At 31.0% G+C, this 18,630-nt stretch overlaps 1 protein-coding gene across 4 annotated transcripts in view; it reads left to right on the forward strand.

Moving 5' to 3' along the window:
• The window catches only part of p (WD40 repeat domain-containing protein pink), a 142,450-nt gene that overhangs the window by 89,362 nt on the left and 34,458 nt on the right, over positions 1-18,630 (forward strand). For 3 of the 4 annotated variants that reach the window (XM_085816995.1, XM_035374000.2, XM_035374001.2), the window contains 2 exons: positions 5,263-5,382; positions 18,327-18,434. In XM_085816995.1, coding sequence (XP_085673121.1) covers positions 5,263-5,382; positions 18,327-18,434 — 228 coding nt within the window. Of the gene's footprint in view, positions 1-5,262; positions 5,405-18,326; positions 18,435-18,630 lie in introns of all 4 variants that reach the window. The other variant, XR_015041206.1, reaches the window with a different exon arrangement.

Raw genomic sequence — 18,630 nt, forward strand, 5'->3', positions numbered from 1 at the left:
ACTCTTGCTCTCTTTGGGCTTATAATTTTCCCCTGGCTGCCAAGAAATTTGTAGTAGCTTCCATTCCTCAAAATTAGTGGAAGGCATATATGGTTACAGTTACATATAAGGAAAAATTACAGTTATTCAATAACGATACCAATTACAGTTTGGGACTGAACCCAAAGGTTGGCAAATGTTCACCAAGTTTGGTAAATTCTCGCCAACTTTGGTGACAAAAATTAATTGCCAAAATCTTTGGCAGTTAGGTGATATCTTGCCAGCTATTTACTTAATTTCACTTATTTACATATACACAAAATTCGTAATATTGCACCATTCCCAAACACTGCACGTCTAGGGCAGTACAGTCCCTGGACACGAAGCCATACTTACAACTAAGGCAAGTAAATACAATACTAAAACAATAATTTCAGTAAATAATGTATGAAAAATCAAATACTAAATCAATGAATAAATACATAAATTCAGTGCTGAATTTGTAACTTGACATTTTTTAAAACTTATATTTTAAGAAAAGCACGAAGGGGATGGATTCCTTTCTCCCCTTATGTACAGCTAACATCCCTTACGTGCAGCTAAACATCCAAATTTTGTCATAATAACTAGATTTGTCAAGAATAAAGAATATATATAATAATACAAATATTACAATTATAAGAATGCTAAAATATGCTATAAAAAGTAAAACTGTAATAATAATAATACTAAAAAGAAAATAATAATAAAAGAATGCGTAAAAAGTAATATTTATACAAAGGAGATATAACACAACAATAATATAGTACATTAAAGCACAACATAATCATACATAATAAAACTTAATAATAATGCAATGGCACATAAAAAGATAAGAATTAAATAATGTATAATAATAATAATAAAAGTTTAAACAACAAAGTTGCACAAGACAGCAAGAGCTTCAGAACTCATGGCAAGATAAAAAAATCTGATGTGTGCACCATATGACTTCCTTGTACGGAATATTAAATTATATGCATTTTTTTTCTTCATTTAACTTATTTCATTAAAAAATTTCATTTAAACTTATTAGATTGAATTAAACCTACTTCGCCGACAGCGCATAAACCACAATAGAATAAATGCATTCTTTAAAATTCACTTTGTTTACCATTGCGACACTCTGGCGCTAGGTTTACTTAACAGTATTATTTTTCGTTCATATTATAACTCAGAATGGACAAAATTTATATCATTTAAAGAATTATCTAATCGTTGCCACATGTTCTATTCAAATACTATAATAAAGCTAGAACTATGTATAAAAGAAATTAAGCAAACAAAACAAAAAAGAAACAGTTTTTCACAGACGATTGAGTATTTCTCATTCAATTAATTCAGTTTTCACTTTGCGACAAAGAAAAAATACATAAAAACTCAAAATATCTGTATTAAAAATTACAAAGTAAATCTTAAATGCTTATTTCCTCGAAAAAATTCCAGAAAGGATTAAGCATGATTTAAATAATAAATGAAAGCGTTATCTTTGTTGTTGCGAAGCTAAGTTTCTCTAGATTGGCAACAAATCCGCTACTCAGCTGTTTCAAATGTAAACAAGAGCAATGGCTGCCATCAAATTAGGCTTAGTGGCACTTAAGCAATTTCAAAATTGTTGATAATTCTAAAAATATTGTATACAGATTTACTAAAGGCATAAAACCCTTAACTGGAAGATAAAAACAACATAATTCAATCATTTTTAAAGCAAAAAATGTACAATTTACAAACATACAAGCGTAAAGAAGCTGAGATCACTGAGCCGGGTAACAGAGTGAATATATTTATATACGTACGGCCGATTGAAACCAAAATACGAGGTGCACATCTACATGTTATAGTAGTCTTATATACAAAATTTCAACGTTCTGAGGCTACTCGTTTTTGAGTTATGCGAGATACGTACGTACGCGCATACGTTCGTACAGACGCCACAAAAAATTGTCTTCAGAATTCATTTTAAAGCAGTTTTTTAGTTTTTTTGGAGGAAAAGAGTCTTTTATTCTGTCCTTATGTACAGATATCATGCAAAAACATCGTTAAATTGCATTTGAAAGCGGTCAAAGTGGATAGAAAATATCCTGCCTGAAGCTTTTCGCGATTACAACACTTCCTTTTTATTTTGTACAAGGAAGTAAAAAAAAGGTGGGTAGCAAACAGAGAGGTACCTTAAACTCACCTTAAATGAAATTCTGGCACTCGCATATAACCTGCAATGCAATAAGATATTCTCTACATCTTCTATAGCATTGCTGTGAGTGCAAAGTCTGTTATTAAAGAAAATAAATCATAATAATAATAAAAGAATAGATAAAAAGTAATATTAATACAAATGAGATGTAATACAATGGTATTATAGTACATTAAAGCATATCATAATCACACTGATTATGATTTTAAAATGAAATAAGTATTTTTTAAAATTCCCATGATCATTTAAAATTTGAGTTAATCTATAATCTGGTTAAATATGTTTAAATTTCAAACTTCGGGGGGGGGGGGAAAAACTCTTAATCCTTTGGGCATTCCATGAAGCAAGGTATTTAACATTCCAGTTAACAACAGTGTTATCCAAGCAATGTGCTTCCAAAAATAAGATATTTTAACATCCCATTTCTCTTGCAAGAATTTTGTATCCATTTAATGGCAAGATCAAAAGTTCAGTCTAAAAAGCAGAACATTCATCTGGTATTCTGTGTTGGAAATTACATTCTGTTTGCCATCTTCATAGATAACAAATGCAAGGCCAACCTTTCCATTTAACTTACTGCTGTGAGTGAAAAAAATAATTCTGTGTTCTTGAAAAACATCAATTCCATTGATAAAATTGTCAAAGGTTTTCTCTCTGAAGAGTGAGGCAGATTTGAAATACAAAGCATCCCATTTAAAGCATTGCAAGGGTTGTCACTTGAAGCCCTCCTTTCTGCATGCCCTAGTGGTGTAATGGTTAGTACAGTCGGCACATATTCGAGAGGTCCAGGTTTGAGTCCCGGCGAAGGAATTGCTCATTTTTCACTTCGTCTGCTTCAAAAATAACCTAATGACTCTACAGTCTACCTCTGAAATCAAAATTATATAAAATTATTAAATCAGTAGGTGAAAGATAAGAAATGATGAATGCTGCCTCATAACTAACCGTCCTGTAACCCGAAATAATGCAAAGGAGAAATCTCATTTAAACTCTTTTAAAAAGTTCATTAGAGAAAAAAATAAATTGTAGTTTATTTTCTTCCTTAAAGCTTTTGAGGCATAGGAAATGAGTGGTAGGGTGTCTTGGTTTGAGCTTGAGAACATCAGTTTCAATCCCATAAGTGTTCTTTGAAATTCACAGTAAACCAAGAAGAAATGTTTTACTTTTTCTGGATATATAAGAAATATTTTTTCCCCCACTTTGGCTTAGTTTCCAAAATAATTCCTAAATATTTGACCCACTGCACTTCTTCAATAGTCCAATGCTCAAGAGTTAAATCATTATTATGAGATGGCATTGATTTTTTATGTCTTGTCTTAATTTTCAGTTTTGAAGAATTAAACTCAAGCTTGTAAAGTTTTGACTATTCATAAATATTGTGTAAAATATTCTGAGAATAAACACTGGTGCATTATTTTTGTTTTACACTGTACAATAGCAAATAAATCATTATGTAAAAGCAATCTGGTGTCTGTTCTGGAATTTTCTCAAATTGCAGAGAAATTCTTTCATAAATAAGATTTCAAACAAAAGGACCAGAACCCTGAGGGCATCCTTTTTCTAAATCAAATTTTTTTCTTTAAGTTCAGCTGAGCAAAACTGCAAATTGTCTTCATTAAATAAAAAATATTCTGAAGATCTTTAAGATACCTAAGTAAATGAAGAATGCTGAGCCACCATGCATTATGAAATGCTCCTCTTATACCCAAGAAAAGGAGAAAGCTATATAATCGGTACACTTTCTATTAGCAATAATATTGAATAATGAAAGCAAAACATCTTCTATAATTAAGACACAATAACACGCCGAATAAATACTAATTCAGAAGTCAAACAATAAAAATCAGCGTTATATTTACAAAATTTTGTAAATATAACGCTGATTTTATTTTGTACAAGGAAGTAAAAAAAAGGTGGGTAGCAAACGGAGAGGTACCTTAAACTCACCTTAAATGAAATTCTGGCCAATTACAAAATTTTGTAAATTTTGTAAATATAACGCTGATTTTTATTGTTTGACTTCTGAATTAGTAAAACATCTTCTGTAAATGTTTGTGGAGTAAATCCAAACTGATCCTCATTTAAAAAGCCAGAACAACCAAGATGATAATTAAGTCTAGTTATGCATTGCTTCTCTAAGCACTTCCCCAAACACTGAAGTAAATTACACTTTTAGGAATAAGCATAATCTTTGCACTCTTCAAGCTTCGTGGGAAAACACCAAGATTGAGATACACATTAAACAAGGTTGATCGTGATGACTTCTTCAGACTTACGTTTCAGTCACACAGTCAACTTCTGCAGTAGAGAAAGAAACATCAATATCAACATCATATGCCATATCAGCGTCGCAACTCAAAAGACTGATGATTATAGACTCATGAAATAACAACATCTCTTTGATAGAAACAATGTAGCTTTAAATGAAGAAATAAAACAATCAGGATGCTATATTTCATTTGTTTGTTTCTAGGAAAGTATATAATCTACTGTACAAATTAAAGATGCCTTTAATACTCTTTTTTTCTTTTTTTTTTTTTTTTGTGTGTGTGTGTGTGTGTGCGTGCGTGCATGCGCGTGCGTGCGTGCGCGCGTGTGTGTGTGTGTGATGTACATGGGAAACAAATATCTGTAAAAGTCAGCTTAATAGCCAAATTGGATATTTACACTTTTCCTTTAAAATTCAGTTGTGCAGCTTCCACAGTTATTCTTTTGAAAACTTCTTTTTGGTAAATAGTGCCATTTTTGTTCTATAATGTTTGTTTTTGTAAAGATGCATTGAATTTAGAGTCATAAATAAGGAAAAAACACAGTTTTATAGGTAAATATTTATTCAGAATCTATATTATATAGAAAGAGTAACAAGTGATTGTTCTTGATAAATTGACTGATCACCTTCATATTGTGTTCATTGTGTATGATGTAGTATAATTATGAAAAGAAAATTTTCTTTTCACATTCATAAACTTTTTCATGTTTATGTAATTCTAAATATCCATGTTCTCCTCATTACTTTTAATTATTTTATTTAAATTTAATTTCCTTCTTTTCAGGTCAAAAGTGCTTGATAAACTTCTTCATCTTGATGAGGTTCGTTTAGAATGGCTGTATGGAGTACTTCAAACTGAGAATGACATTAAAAATAAATTAAAGTGCAACTGCGGATGGCCGAGGTTCATATGTTTGATTCTTTAGGTTAATAATGTTTTGTATTTTGTGTAAAATACATTAATTTCCATTTCTTCAAGAATTTTTAGTCCAAAGGGGCAATTTGCCCAGAACTATTAATTTTGTTTTCCCATTTTGCATTGGTTCACTTTTCAAATTGTTGCCACCAAATATTATCACCCTGTATTATATTTTAAAAAATTAAATAATGAAGAATCTGGATAAATTATATGTATGTTTCTTGCATTATGATAAAAGTACGGTACGTAGAGCCATCAAATTTTAAATAACGTACATTTCCACCCAAATATGGGAATCTGGAAGTCCAAATTTGGAATGTGTTTTATTATCTATTTTATATTTTGTAAATTTTAACGAATTTTTGATTAACAAACTCAACGATTTAAAAGCGAGTAATGGCAAGACAGTACGTTAAAGAAAAGAGAGACTCTCAATCGGAAATCCTCTAGATATGCTGTTTTTAAATAATTTGTGATATTGCTGTTGAACTGAATTTATGGTTTAAGTGCGAAGGACATGATATTTGATAAATAAAGGAAACACACAAAACATTAAAAAAGTCCCTTAGGGTGTAATGTAAAATCTGAAAGCTCTAAGATTTTTTATTTATTTATTTTTATTTTATTTTATTTTATTTTTTATTTTTTTTTTTTTTTTTTTTTTTTTTTTTTGTGAAACACAGTGCATTTCTCTCTTTTTCTCTTACGTTTTTGAGATATGGGGTTGTCAGATTTCTTTAACAATGGAGAAAACTATGGGAAAAATTAGGTGGAAGGAATAGCTTTCTTCTGCTAAGTGGAATAATCTAATTTTTGAACTTATTTTGTATTTGTATTTGGTTTTATTCATAAATACCACTATTGTTGTGGCAAGATACAACTTGCTTGCCCTATATGACTTCATTTTCAACAGAAAGCATATTGGGTACAGACATCTGAACTAGGGTTTATTATGGTCCACCACAGTAACAAAAATTAGCATCACAGAAAGAAAACTGAAGCATGGTGCTTTGTCATTAAATAAAAAAAAATGTAATATAATGATGATATCTACATTGCTATATGGATGGGGAAAATATTCTGTATTAACTACTTTCTTCAGGGCCATTGCCAGTGGGTCAGGTATAATCTATCAGATCAGGAATAGACTATCAGCTCAAGGACAACTGAGGAAACCAGAAACGGCTGAAAAATCTAGGAATATGTCAGAAGATCTTGAATGGCGGAAGAATCCAGGAAAGGGCCAGAAAATCAGTGATAATCACTGCGTTGCTTCTCTTGCTGCTGTGCTGTCCAATAATTCAAAGAACAACTTGGGCTCATATGTGCTAAAGCAGGCTGCATGTGCTGTTCCTTTCAGCTAAAAAAATTTACCTCTGACTAATGTCGATGAATTGCTCAGCTACCAGAAAGCTATCTGCCACATTATCATTATTACTAATTTACATATTTACATTTCCTATATATATAATTAAGTTAGTCTCAATTTTAAGCTTGCGATAACATTTTTGTTGTAATATAATATATGTATTTTTATATCCTTGCTGTAAGATCTGCTTTCATCTGTGTGAATTCAGATAGATTCTTTTTTTTTTCATATAATTAACAAAAATAGCAAAATAACATAATTATTTAGAAAACAAAATTGAGTTAAGAAAGGAAATTAAATGACATTATCATAAAATGGATAAATGTAACATTATGTTTATCCATTTTATGATGGACACTTTGTCATAAATGGGCAGTGTAACAAAACATTTTTTCCCATGCAGTAAGCTTTCTTATAATTAAATGAATAAATTTAGAAAAGGAGAAAATTTGCTGTATCCTTCTCTTGCTGAACTTTAATGTCAACTACTTTACATAATTCGTTTGGAATTTCAGAAATTATTCATTCCTTTCTGCTGTATAAGATTTAAATGCAGTATTCGGACCACAGTTTACGAAATACACAGTTTACACATAAAGACCAGACAAGTGGGGAATTATTCATCATCGCCATTTCGCCATTAAGACATATTTTTCTTTACACAATTGTATTATATCTTGCCGTGTTATATTAAGTTGATTTAAGTTAATAACTCTAATTAGTTTAATAATTTAATTTAATAAACATTTTATATATTATTTATATAAAATGTTTATTAAATTAATTTTATAAACATTTTATATAAATAATATATAAAATGTTTTGGGGTACAGTTTTATACAAATATGCCATTACACATGACATATTAATTTTAAGAGAGTAAGGTGCTGACAAGATTTCAAAATAATTCCATTTCCCATTTAGATTTCATAAAAATGTGAATTTTCTGCTTGTATGAGTGATTTCTCTGAACTAGCTGATTAAAATTTCAAGAAATTTTGATGAATCATGTAAATATTGTAACCGCATAATTTTAAAATCGATAATATAACTTCTGTTATATCAGAAGTTTAGCCCCAGTTCTCTTTGATACTGACAAAATTTTTCAACTAACTATGTGTAATTTTTTTATATCTAATACTTGTAAATAACTATATATATTAAAAGAAACCTTTATTAAGCATACAAAACTAAACAGAATTATTAAACTAAATAAATTTAATACAAGTATAATATGACAAGATAAAATACAATCACGTAAAGAAAAATATGTCTTGACAGCCCAATGGCGAAGCATCCTGACGGCGAAATGGCTACAATGAAATGGTGATGGTGAAAGGTACCAGACCCTCATAAGTGGTCCTCAAAGCCTGCCCTTGTATCCTCTTATATTTCCAAAAAATAATAAAACTAAATGTAACTGCATATACTGCACTGAGCTAAAAATTCAGGATTTCAAAATTACACAAGACATTTATCTATTACTTTTCCCCCCAAATTGGCATTGTATAGAGTTTTATTAAAGGACTTGAAAAAGCTTTCTATATTGAAAATGTTCATATCATTAAAGAGCAAAAAAAAACCTATTCTATTAGGTGAAACTTTAATATTTCCAGTTACAAAAAAAGTGTTAATAAAACGTTTTTAATGAAAAATATCTTGAGAACATTAATTTAATACCACTATCAAACAATATAGCTATACACCAAATCAATGACATGGCTAATAGAATCTGGATTAATCAGGGAAATAGAAAGGAAGCCTATTTTATTCACTTTAGATAAATGAAACAACAGACATTTCAAATGATGTATACTTGATTTATTGTGTTAGCTATGAGTTAAAGACTGACACATGAAGATATATTATTTTCAAAAGCTCTGCCAATTTGTACACATAAAGAACAAATTTTTAAAGTTCTATTGAGATATGAAAAAAACATGAAATTAATTTGTGTAGGAAATTAAGAATGTGTAGGTTGTTTGAATTGGGTTTTTGCACTTGCCACTAGGCATGGTTCCATAATAGCTAAAATTTTAACTGGAACCTGATGCTACCTGGCCATAATTTCATTCACTGAGAAGCCTTAGTAGTCAAAGGTATGCCATCAAAATTCAAAACCATGTTAGAAAGCATTAACATAATTAACTTCATTAATCTAAAGCCACTGAAAATCAGAATATTTTCATTACTTTGTGCTTTGTGGTGACATAAGGAGTTAACACAAACAACTTCTTTATTTTAAAGTTTGTTGTTTTCAATCAATGTGGTATACTACTGTGACACCCCACCAAACTCAGGTCTACCATTCGTCGAAGAGATCGGAGCTCTTGAGTGAAGGTGCTTTGCTCTTAAACAACAATGCAAAACCATGTACGGCAAGGCTTACACAAGATCAAATTTATTGCTTTGGATGGGAGAGATTAGATCACCTGGCCTACAGTTTCAGTCTTGCTGTATCAGACTTTCACCTATTTCTTGTATTGAAAGCCACACTCTGAGGATGTCACTTCCAAAATACTGTTGAGGTGGAGCAGGCTGTGCCACAATTCCTTCCATCATAGGGCACCAAGTTTTTCCTGAGTGGTTTCTTCAAACTGACTGCATGCTATGACAAATGTTTCAATATCGGTGACAACTATGTAAAAAAATAGTGCATGGTGTTTAGTTCTTAATATCACGGTGGGCTTTTTTTGGGGGGGGGGGGCGATAAAGTTTCCATGTGAAAATGAATGAAACTTTCTTTCGGAACATCCTATGTAAATGGTGATGTGAATTCAGAAAAAGTTAGTTGTTGAAGAGTTTAAGGCCCTAAATACCAAATATTCAAATGTTGTGAAATCATTTCCTGAAAACCATTCATCATATAAAATGTTTACTAAATTATTTTTAAATTAAATTAATTGATTTGTGGATGATGGCATATTTAGAATTTACAGCAGTCCTTTGTGCTCAAGTTCACAATATGAAAATAATGTAAATCATTAAATATAATACAATAAATGGTAAATAAAATAGATAAAAATTTAACTCTACCATACCTGTTTGAAGAATGGACAGTATAAATTGAAAGTGATGAGAAAGGGAAAAGATTGTATTTTTTGGATGAGAAATGCCCTTTCATCAAAACATCTGTTAACTGTCTTTCTGTAACATCTTTTCTTTGCTCTTAGTACTTGACTCCTTAAGCTTGAGACTCTGTAGGCTTCTGTTTTACACAAAGCTTTTCCAGTTTGATTTGTTGTTTTCTTCATTTTAAAATGTTTCTAACATAAGCTATGGCATTGTCATTGAAAATGCTTTGCTGTAGGTTGATTCTGCTTTATCAGGGTTATATCAGTACATGAAACTTTGCATCTTACCCCCATTTTGAAAAGAAATTTGTAGATCAAAGAATTAGGTTCACTTTCTGTTTATTTCTCTTCTTCTGAAGACACATCTTCCACAATTGCCTTTTGTTACCATTTCCAAAAGTGCTTCAGTTTTTTTTTTTTTTTTTTTTTTTTTTTTTGTTGAACTCATTTTTATGGTCCTCTAGCAACTTGTCTGTGTGTTTCTTAACTTTCAAACCTGTAGTTTTGCTAGATATGGAATATCAGTAAATAACAGAAAAGTCCATGGTGTCAATGCCCTCAAAATTTCTGCTTGCAGCACAGTCTGGCCGTAATTTACTCCAAGCCAGATTCATGGCCTTGTATCTGCTTGTTGCAGGCTTTGTTAATGACAGTTAAGCAAAGAAAAACATTAAAATGGTGTTTCTAGAAATTCCTGAACATTAATTCTATGTCAAAATATCTTTGGAAATCATTTATTGCAGACTTGAATGTTTGTAATTTGAGACACCATTTGTCATCCAAAACCTCTCTCTCTCTTTTTTTTTTTTTTTTTTTTCCCCTTCTTAAATGAGAGGTATTTACGATCAGAGTTAAATTGTTCTAGAAATTTTCTAAACTTGTTGAATGGAAGAGGGCAGTGAACTAATAAATAACTTTTAAACATATATACATTTTATTTACATTTAGTCTACAAAAAATAGCCCTCAAAATGTCAATGAAATTTAACTAATTTAATATAAATATAACTAAAAAAATACAAGGTGCACCAATAAAGTAATTGAACAGTTTTATAAATAAGAAAAAAATTAAACCAATTTCTGTCCTTCAAAATAATTGCTAGAAGGGTTTACACATTTTTTCCGCATTTCTCCAGGCCATCAAAATATTATTAATAGGCATTAGAACTAACTGTTTACAAAATAGGTTTAATATTTCATTTAATATATCAGATGCTTTCAAATCTGCATCTTTTCACAGATCCATCTTATGCTTCAAAAAAAAAAAAAAAAAAAAAAAAAAAAAAAGGAGAGGAACCAGCTGGCATATTCAGAAGAATATGATGGGTAATTTATCATTGCAGTTGAATGCCTAGTAAAATATTGTTGTACAGGCAGAGCTAGATTTAGATTTGATAAGACCCTAAGCTATTTGAGATGTGGGGCCATATTTTAATACTATTTATACTATATTTTTATTTTTTGGAGGGCCCTAAGCTATAGCTTGTGTAGCTTATACGTAAATCTGGCCCTGTGTACAAGCATTGTTGTATGGGGCCTAGCATTATTGTGTAAAAGTGCCATTGCCAATCAAAACATTCCTTCCTAACTTGCCGTATCTTGTTTTTTAAGTGGAAAAGCACCTCTATGTAAAGATACAGATTAATTGATTGATTTCAGGCACAAATTTGTGATGAATAAATCCTTTGTAATCAAAAGTGTAGTCAGCATCATCTTAGTCTTTGATCTTGACATCCGTTCTATTCTTTATATGGGAGAAGGCAGTTCTTTCCGCTGTACACTTTGCTTTTTGTTTCTAGGTCATATTGTAGATGGCAGGTCTCACCTCCTGTTATTATATACTTTACGAAATTGTTGCCCTGACTTGCAGTAGTCAGCAAATCTCCACAGCAAACTTTTCTGTCTTCTTTTAGCTGTTCTGTCAAAAGCCAAGGTGGAAATCTAGTGCATAACCTGCAGCTTTCTTTGCTTATCCCAAACATGTCTGGAACTTGCTGATTTGTTACATGTCTATCAGCTTTTACCCAAGAAGGAATTTTCTCTACATTTTCCTCATTCTTTGAAGTTGAAGAGCACTCTATCTTAGGTTCTTCTTTAATGCTTTCGAGTCAAATTTAAAGTATTTGTATCACTCATGTATTTGTGTTCTTAGTAGCAATTGATGTATCTCTCTCTCTCTCTCTCTCTATATATATATATATATATGTGTGCGTGTGTGTGTGTACTGATTAAATCATATGTTATTACCGTATATTGTTCGAATTATCTCTAATGTTTTAATAGCAGAATTACTTAATTTGTAACAAAATTTAATGTTATAATGTTTTTACTTCTTGAGGCACATTTTTTTATGCAATGTATTCTCAGTAAATGAAAATGACTGCCATTTTTATATGCAAATGACAAAACAACCTGTTTAAACTGGCTTTAATAAGATTTGAAATGTTATTTTTTAAAAACATGCATTTATTCTTTTACCTTTTTAATTCCTTGTACGAAGTATTAAGGAAGTATTAATCGCGAAAAGTTTCAGGCAGCATATTTCAACGAAAATATCCATTTTGACTGCTATCGAAGGCAATTTAACAATGTTTTTGCGTGATATCTGTACGTAAGGACAGAATAAAATACTCATTTCCTCCAAAAAATGATAAAACTGCTTTAAAATTAATTCTGAAGAGAATTTTTCGTGGCGTCTGTACAAACGTACATACGTACGTATCTCGCATAACTCAAAAACGAGTAGCCTCAGAACGTTTAAATTTTGTATATAGGACTGCTATAACATGCAGATGTGCACCTCGTATTTTGGTTGCAATTGGCCGCACCAAACGTATATAAATACTATATTTATATATATATCCACTCTGTTACTCGGCACAGTGATCTCAGTTTCTTTACTCTTATATGTTTGTAAATTGTACATTTTTTGCTTTAAAAATGATTGAATTATGTTGTTCTTATCTTCCGGTTAAGGTTTTTATTCCTTTCGTAATTCTGGAAGCAATATTTGTGCAATTATCAACAATTTAAAAGCTGTTTAAGTGCGGTTAAGTTTTAAATAACATGACGGACATATTTGTTTACATTTGAAACAGCAGAATTGTAGATTTGTTGCCAATCTAGAGAGACTAAACTTCGCAACAACAAAAATAATGCCTTCATTTATTATTGCGAATTAAATCATGCTTAATCCTTTCTGGAATTTTTTCGAGGAAATAAGTGTTTAAGATTTACTTCGTAATTTTTAATATGGATATTTTGAGTTTTTATGTATTTTTGCCTTGTCGCGAAGTGAGAACTGAATTAATTGAATGAGAAATACTAAATCGTCTGTGAAAAACTGTTTCTTTTCTGTTTTGTTTGCTTAATTTCTTTCATACATCGTTCTAGCTTTATTATAGTATTTGAATAGAACATGTGGCAACGATAAGATAATTCTTCAAATGATATAAATTTTGTACATTCAGAGTGTCGTTATAGTAAACAAAGATAATGAATTTTAAAGAGTGCATTTATTCTATTGTGGTTTATGCACTGTTGACGAAGTAGATTTAATTCAATCCAATCAATTTAAATGAAATTCAGGAAAAAAATGCGTATAATTTAATATTCCGTACAAGGAAGTCATGTTGTGTCCACATCAGATTTTTTATTTTATGGTTTAAGCTTTTAACTTGTCTGATTACTTTATGTGCACATCTAATGCATTTAGGTACTTTCATAGCATTTTAATTAAAAAAATACAAAAGTTTGTTTATGAACTATTCGTAATGCCTTTAATGCAAAAATTTATTTAATTGATGCTGTACCCTTAATACATCAAGAGCCTCCTCTGTTGAAAGATAACATACCAAAGTAAAATTTAAAATTAGAACAAAAAAATTAGACCAAAAACAACCTTAGTTTGGCATAGATGTTTTCAGGGAATTTTCCAGAATATTTTTTGCTTCTGAAAAAGAGAGACCAGTGTCTGTTCATCTTTAAAACTGATAGTCATTCAAATTTTACATCAAACTAAGACCATTTCTTTGCCTAATTTTAGATGGTTGACTGAAATTGAAATCAAGCTGTGTGATGACTTAATCCCTTTAACTTGGTGACATTTCTCTGACACTTTCCAGTTTTTATATTTCTAGTTTGATTTTATTTGGCAACTTTACTTCAGTTTAAAAAATTTATTCTTAAAGGTTTTGATCATACAGGGTACAACAGGGAAACTACCTTACTTATTTTTAAAATGAATAACACAAATAGTTTCAGCGATATCATATTAATTTTTTTAAGTTATAGAGAGACACTTAAAGTTTATATATATATATGGTTTAAAAATAATATCATTAAGTTGGCCTCCGTTCTGCATTCAGATAGTCGAGTCTTGAAGTTTCTTTCCACTTTACTAGCATATCAACGGGTATGTTATCGATAGCATATTGTTCTTCATTTGAGCCAGGGTCTTTGGACACTAGTGATTTCAGAAAAACCCCACAAAAAGTAATCACATGGGGCTAAATCAAGCAAGCATGCTGGCCACTGAAGATCACCCCGTAAGGACATAAGGCATTCAGGAAAATATTCTCCAAAAAACCACGGTCAGATGGTGCCTATTCTGGACAATGCACACCAAACAGTCACATGTTCTGTATTGACGGGCTGCTCATGAAGTTCTTGGGGATTCGTGCCACTCCAGTATTGCATGTTTTGTATTTTTGTATTCCAGTATTATTCATGCAACCGGAAAGATGAAAATTAGCCTCATTGCTATAGAACACATGGGCATCATGAAGCATATTGTTAAGAACAACTTCGCATGCATTTTTTTGTGAAAGAAAATCACGTGGATTAAGTTTTTGCACCACTGCCAATTTATATGGATGAAAATGCAGTATGTTGAAAAGTAAGACTCCACGGCGAATGCGCTTTCCTCTCTCGTCCACTGCATGATCGGTACTAAACTTACATGACCTAAAATGTTAGACATTGCTCTTATCAATGAGCACCACCCCATCCTTCTCGGAATAAATGTCGCTAGATGGCGCACGTTTCAAATAATGAAGTTCCCCTGATGCACACCGTATGAACCAAATTGCTGAGCACAACAAGCGATGTATTTTCCATGTTTTCATATGTAAATGGGCAAGACATCAGCAATTCAATAATCATAACCCTACTGTGAATAAAATATTACAATATAGCAAAACCAAATTAAAATAAATCAGTTTAAATTCTGTTATATGTGTTTTAGGGCATTTTATTTAAATTAGAAAAGTTAATTGAAACTTCTACTTAACATAAATGGTATGAAATGATGTAAAAGTTTTTAACAAAATTTTAGCCATAAAGTTAAAAAGAGGGAAGAGAGGGAGAAAGAAAAGGAAAGAGCAGAAAGAATGAAAACGTGCTTGCACCATTCAGTTCAAAAGGTTCCAAGACCAGGTTACATAATCTCTCCCATTTGAGTACATGGCACAGAATATTCATATAACCATACAAAACTGTCAGAAAAGTCCTTGTCTGAGATGTAATTCATATTGCATATCGCCGTGGCTTGAATGTTGGTTACATCAATGATCCTTCATGTGATGTTAGATTTTTGGGGGATAGAAAAATGTCATTTGGCTCCAAGTCAGGTGATTATGAATGGTGGTTGAGAACTGGCACATTTTCCCACTAGAAACTGTATCACAGCTCCACTTGTGTGAGCAGGTCCATTGTCATACAGCAAGAAAAAAAAAAATCCTTTCCCCTTCCATTATTATGTAGAAACCTGCTGAGTCTACTTGCACAGCCAATTTATAACACTCAGATGGAACTGGAAATTTGCAGTGGTGCCAGTGAGAAATACATTTCTTGTGAATAATGTCGTGTACACTAAGAAATCGCAATGAGCATTGTCTTCACTTCCAGTTTTATCATTTGTATTTTCTTGGCAAACTATCACGATACGAATTCATTCTGTACTTTGTCATAGGTTTGTACTGATGACAACAGTCTTGTCACCAGTGATGATTTTTTTACAGAACAGAATTAATTGTCTGTGTTTTTTCATGTGTTGTTGTTTTTGTTCAGTAATTAAGGATTGCAGACACACTTTGCACACACTTTTCTCTCCACCAAAACATTCCGGAGACTGCCTTGAACACTTGATTTAAAGATATTCAGTTCTTCTGTGATAGCTCTGCATGAGAGATGATGGTCGAAATCAGAAGATCATGGAATTTCTTGATGTTTCTGGTTTGACAGCCTATTCTTCCACTGTTCTTAAGTGATACATCTTTCTTTAACACATTTAAACCACTTAAACAATTATTGTTGTAAGCCTTTCTTTATAGACTCGAATACCTGCACAGCCGTTTTTCTTACTAAAACATAAAATCAAATTACTGCTTGTTGCTCCATTGCACACAACTGACAGACCACATGCACGTCTGTTGTTTACAGTTGTTAGTTCAAACTGCTACCATATTTATAATGTTGATGTTGTTTACATGCTAGGAAGAAAATGTGTCTTTGAGCTTTTTGAACAGACAACTTATATCTTGAGAATTTTATCATGATTTAAAGCAAAGATATTAATTGTGGTAATGTAAGAAAAGGAAAGAAAATGCAATGTAAAATAAAATTCAGAAGTATGAATTTCAATACAAAGAAAATATGAAACTTTTTTCATAGTAAACTTATTATACGATTAAATTTACATTTTACTGCATTTTATTGAGTTTTATGCTATTTCTATTACATGTTCACTAGTATAATTTGAAACGCTAAAAATGTTTGTGATCTTTTCTTTCTTGACTGCCTGCATAATCATAAATATTATAATTGACTTTAGTATGAAAGATTTATTCCCATGTTTACCATAAATTTTTACTGGGAAATATTTCCCCCTCTAGATTTAGGCAGAAAAATAAAGACTGGAAAAAAAAAAAAAAAAAAAAAAACTTTTTCATTTTAAATACATTAATTAGTAAAATGTTATAAGGTAGTTTTTAACTTGGTAGAATTTTTTGTTCACATAATTTTGCATATGTAATAATTATAAAAGATTATAAAGTAGTTTTTAATTCATTTATCTTATTGTTATCTTAAAAATACTTAGTTGATGCTTATTGTAGGTGTTCCAAGCTTGATATTAAAGATATATTTAAACTATGTTTTTCAATTAGTTTATTACTAAATCATGTAAAATTTAATCATTCGTAAAATTATTTATCCTGTATATTCCTTTGCCATCCTAATTTTTTTATGAATCATGAGCATCTAAATAATGTGTGGGAACTTTCTATAAATTTGTACTCTGTGTAAAAGTTTCACACTTTTTTAAGTAATTTATGTTGTTATTTAAATAGTTCTGTAAATTTACGTAGTTGCCTTGAATAACTTTAGAGATTATTTATAGTATATACAGTAACTATTCAGTCATTCACATTGCATAAATAACTATCTCATTTTGAGTTATGTTATTGGATTGTGTCACTACCAGTACTCAGCAGTTTTAACCACTCAGCCACTAGTAGGGCACTGTATTCTCCTAGCTGTAAGATTTTTTTCTTGTAATCAAATTTGTTTGACACCTTTGTATGCTGCATGTGAAAAATGAGTCATATTTGAATTTGGTCCTGACAGTGCCTTGTTCCTTTCATCTGAATTTATGGCTTATCTTCAATAATTTGTTCCACATTGAGATTCTGCAGGCTGTATTACATTTTCCACACCTTGACGACTGATAAATAATACAGAAATTCCAAAGTGCTTGTTCCAGATGATGGAAAAATGTCTTTACGTAGTATTTCTTTCCACGTTTTCTGGCAATGGGATAGTCTGTGTTGATTAACTTTATCAACACCTCCCATAGTGTTGTTGTCAGCAACTACTTTTTAGGGTTCAGTTTCTTTTGCTTCTTCCAGTCTTCCATCTTAATCATTTCTGCAGTAAGGACCAAAAAAAGCAGGTAAATTTCTCTCTTGTCGTGTCTTTTCAGGACTGTGACTTTCCCTACGCTGGAAAAACAGAATGTCACCTTTCTTTCTTTTGTTGGGGGGTGGAGGAATCTTCCTGATTGCCCGTATATTTATAAATTTCAGGCCTGTATGTTGAGAAAATGGTAAATTACATGTTATGCATTAGATGAACTGAGTTTGAGCTTCACGGAATTGAAACACCGATAGGTCAGGCATTCCAAAATTGACACATTTGCATTGTCACAGGCAAGGGGTTAAAGAAGTAGTTACAGTTCATTCATGTTACAGCAATCAGTAAATTTAATTTGAAAATGTGATTTTAAAATATTTTCTATCATCCAATTATTTTTATATTGCATTAAAAATATTTATGAAGATATATAAATAGTTGAATTATAAAAGCATATTTATTTAACATTTTAACAATCTTTCTTTAATTAAGTATGATAAGTTAATTATTTCTATGGCTGTTTTTAACCTAGTTGGGGTTTAATGTTGTTAAGACTTGAATGTTTTCCTCTTTTAGGCCTGGATCTCATTTATATCCATGGAAACATTCACAGTTAATATTGCATATATTATCTACAACAACAAGTATGGACAACAGGTTGATGGATCTGTGTTTTTCAAATGGGTAAGATTGATAAATATTGCTTTTCAAAACTAAAAGATAGATTTTGCGGTCTTTTCTTTTAAAATTCTTGGTATTTTGTCTGAAAGTGTTTGAATCTGATTGGTTTTTGATTTGTACTTAAATAAATAATGCTTACAGAAAATATGAAAAAAGTGGCATTTTCTCATGAGCATCTATTTCTAGGGAAGGAGTTTGT

Source organism: Stegodyphus dumicola, chromosome 5 (genome assembly GCF_044657685.1).
Source record: "Stegodyphus dumicola isolate Sdum_Otavi_A_Nest chromosome 5, ASM4465768v1".
In the NCBI taxonomy this organism is placed as follows: Eukaryota; Metazoa; Arthropoda; class Arachnida; order Araneae; family Eresidae; genus Stegodyphus; species Stegodyphus dumicola.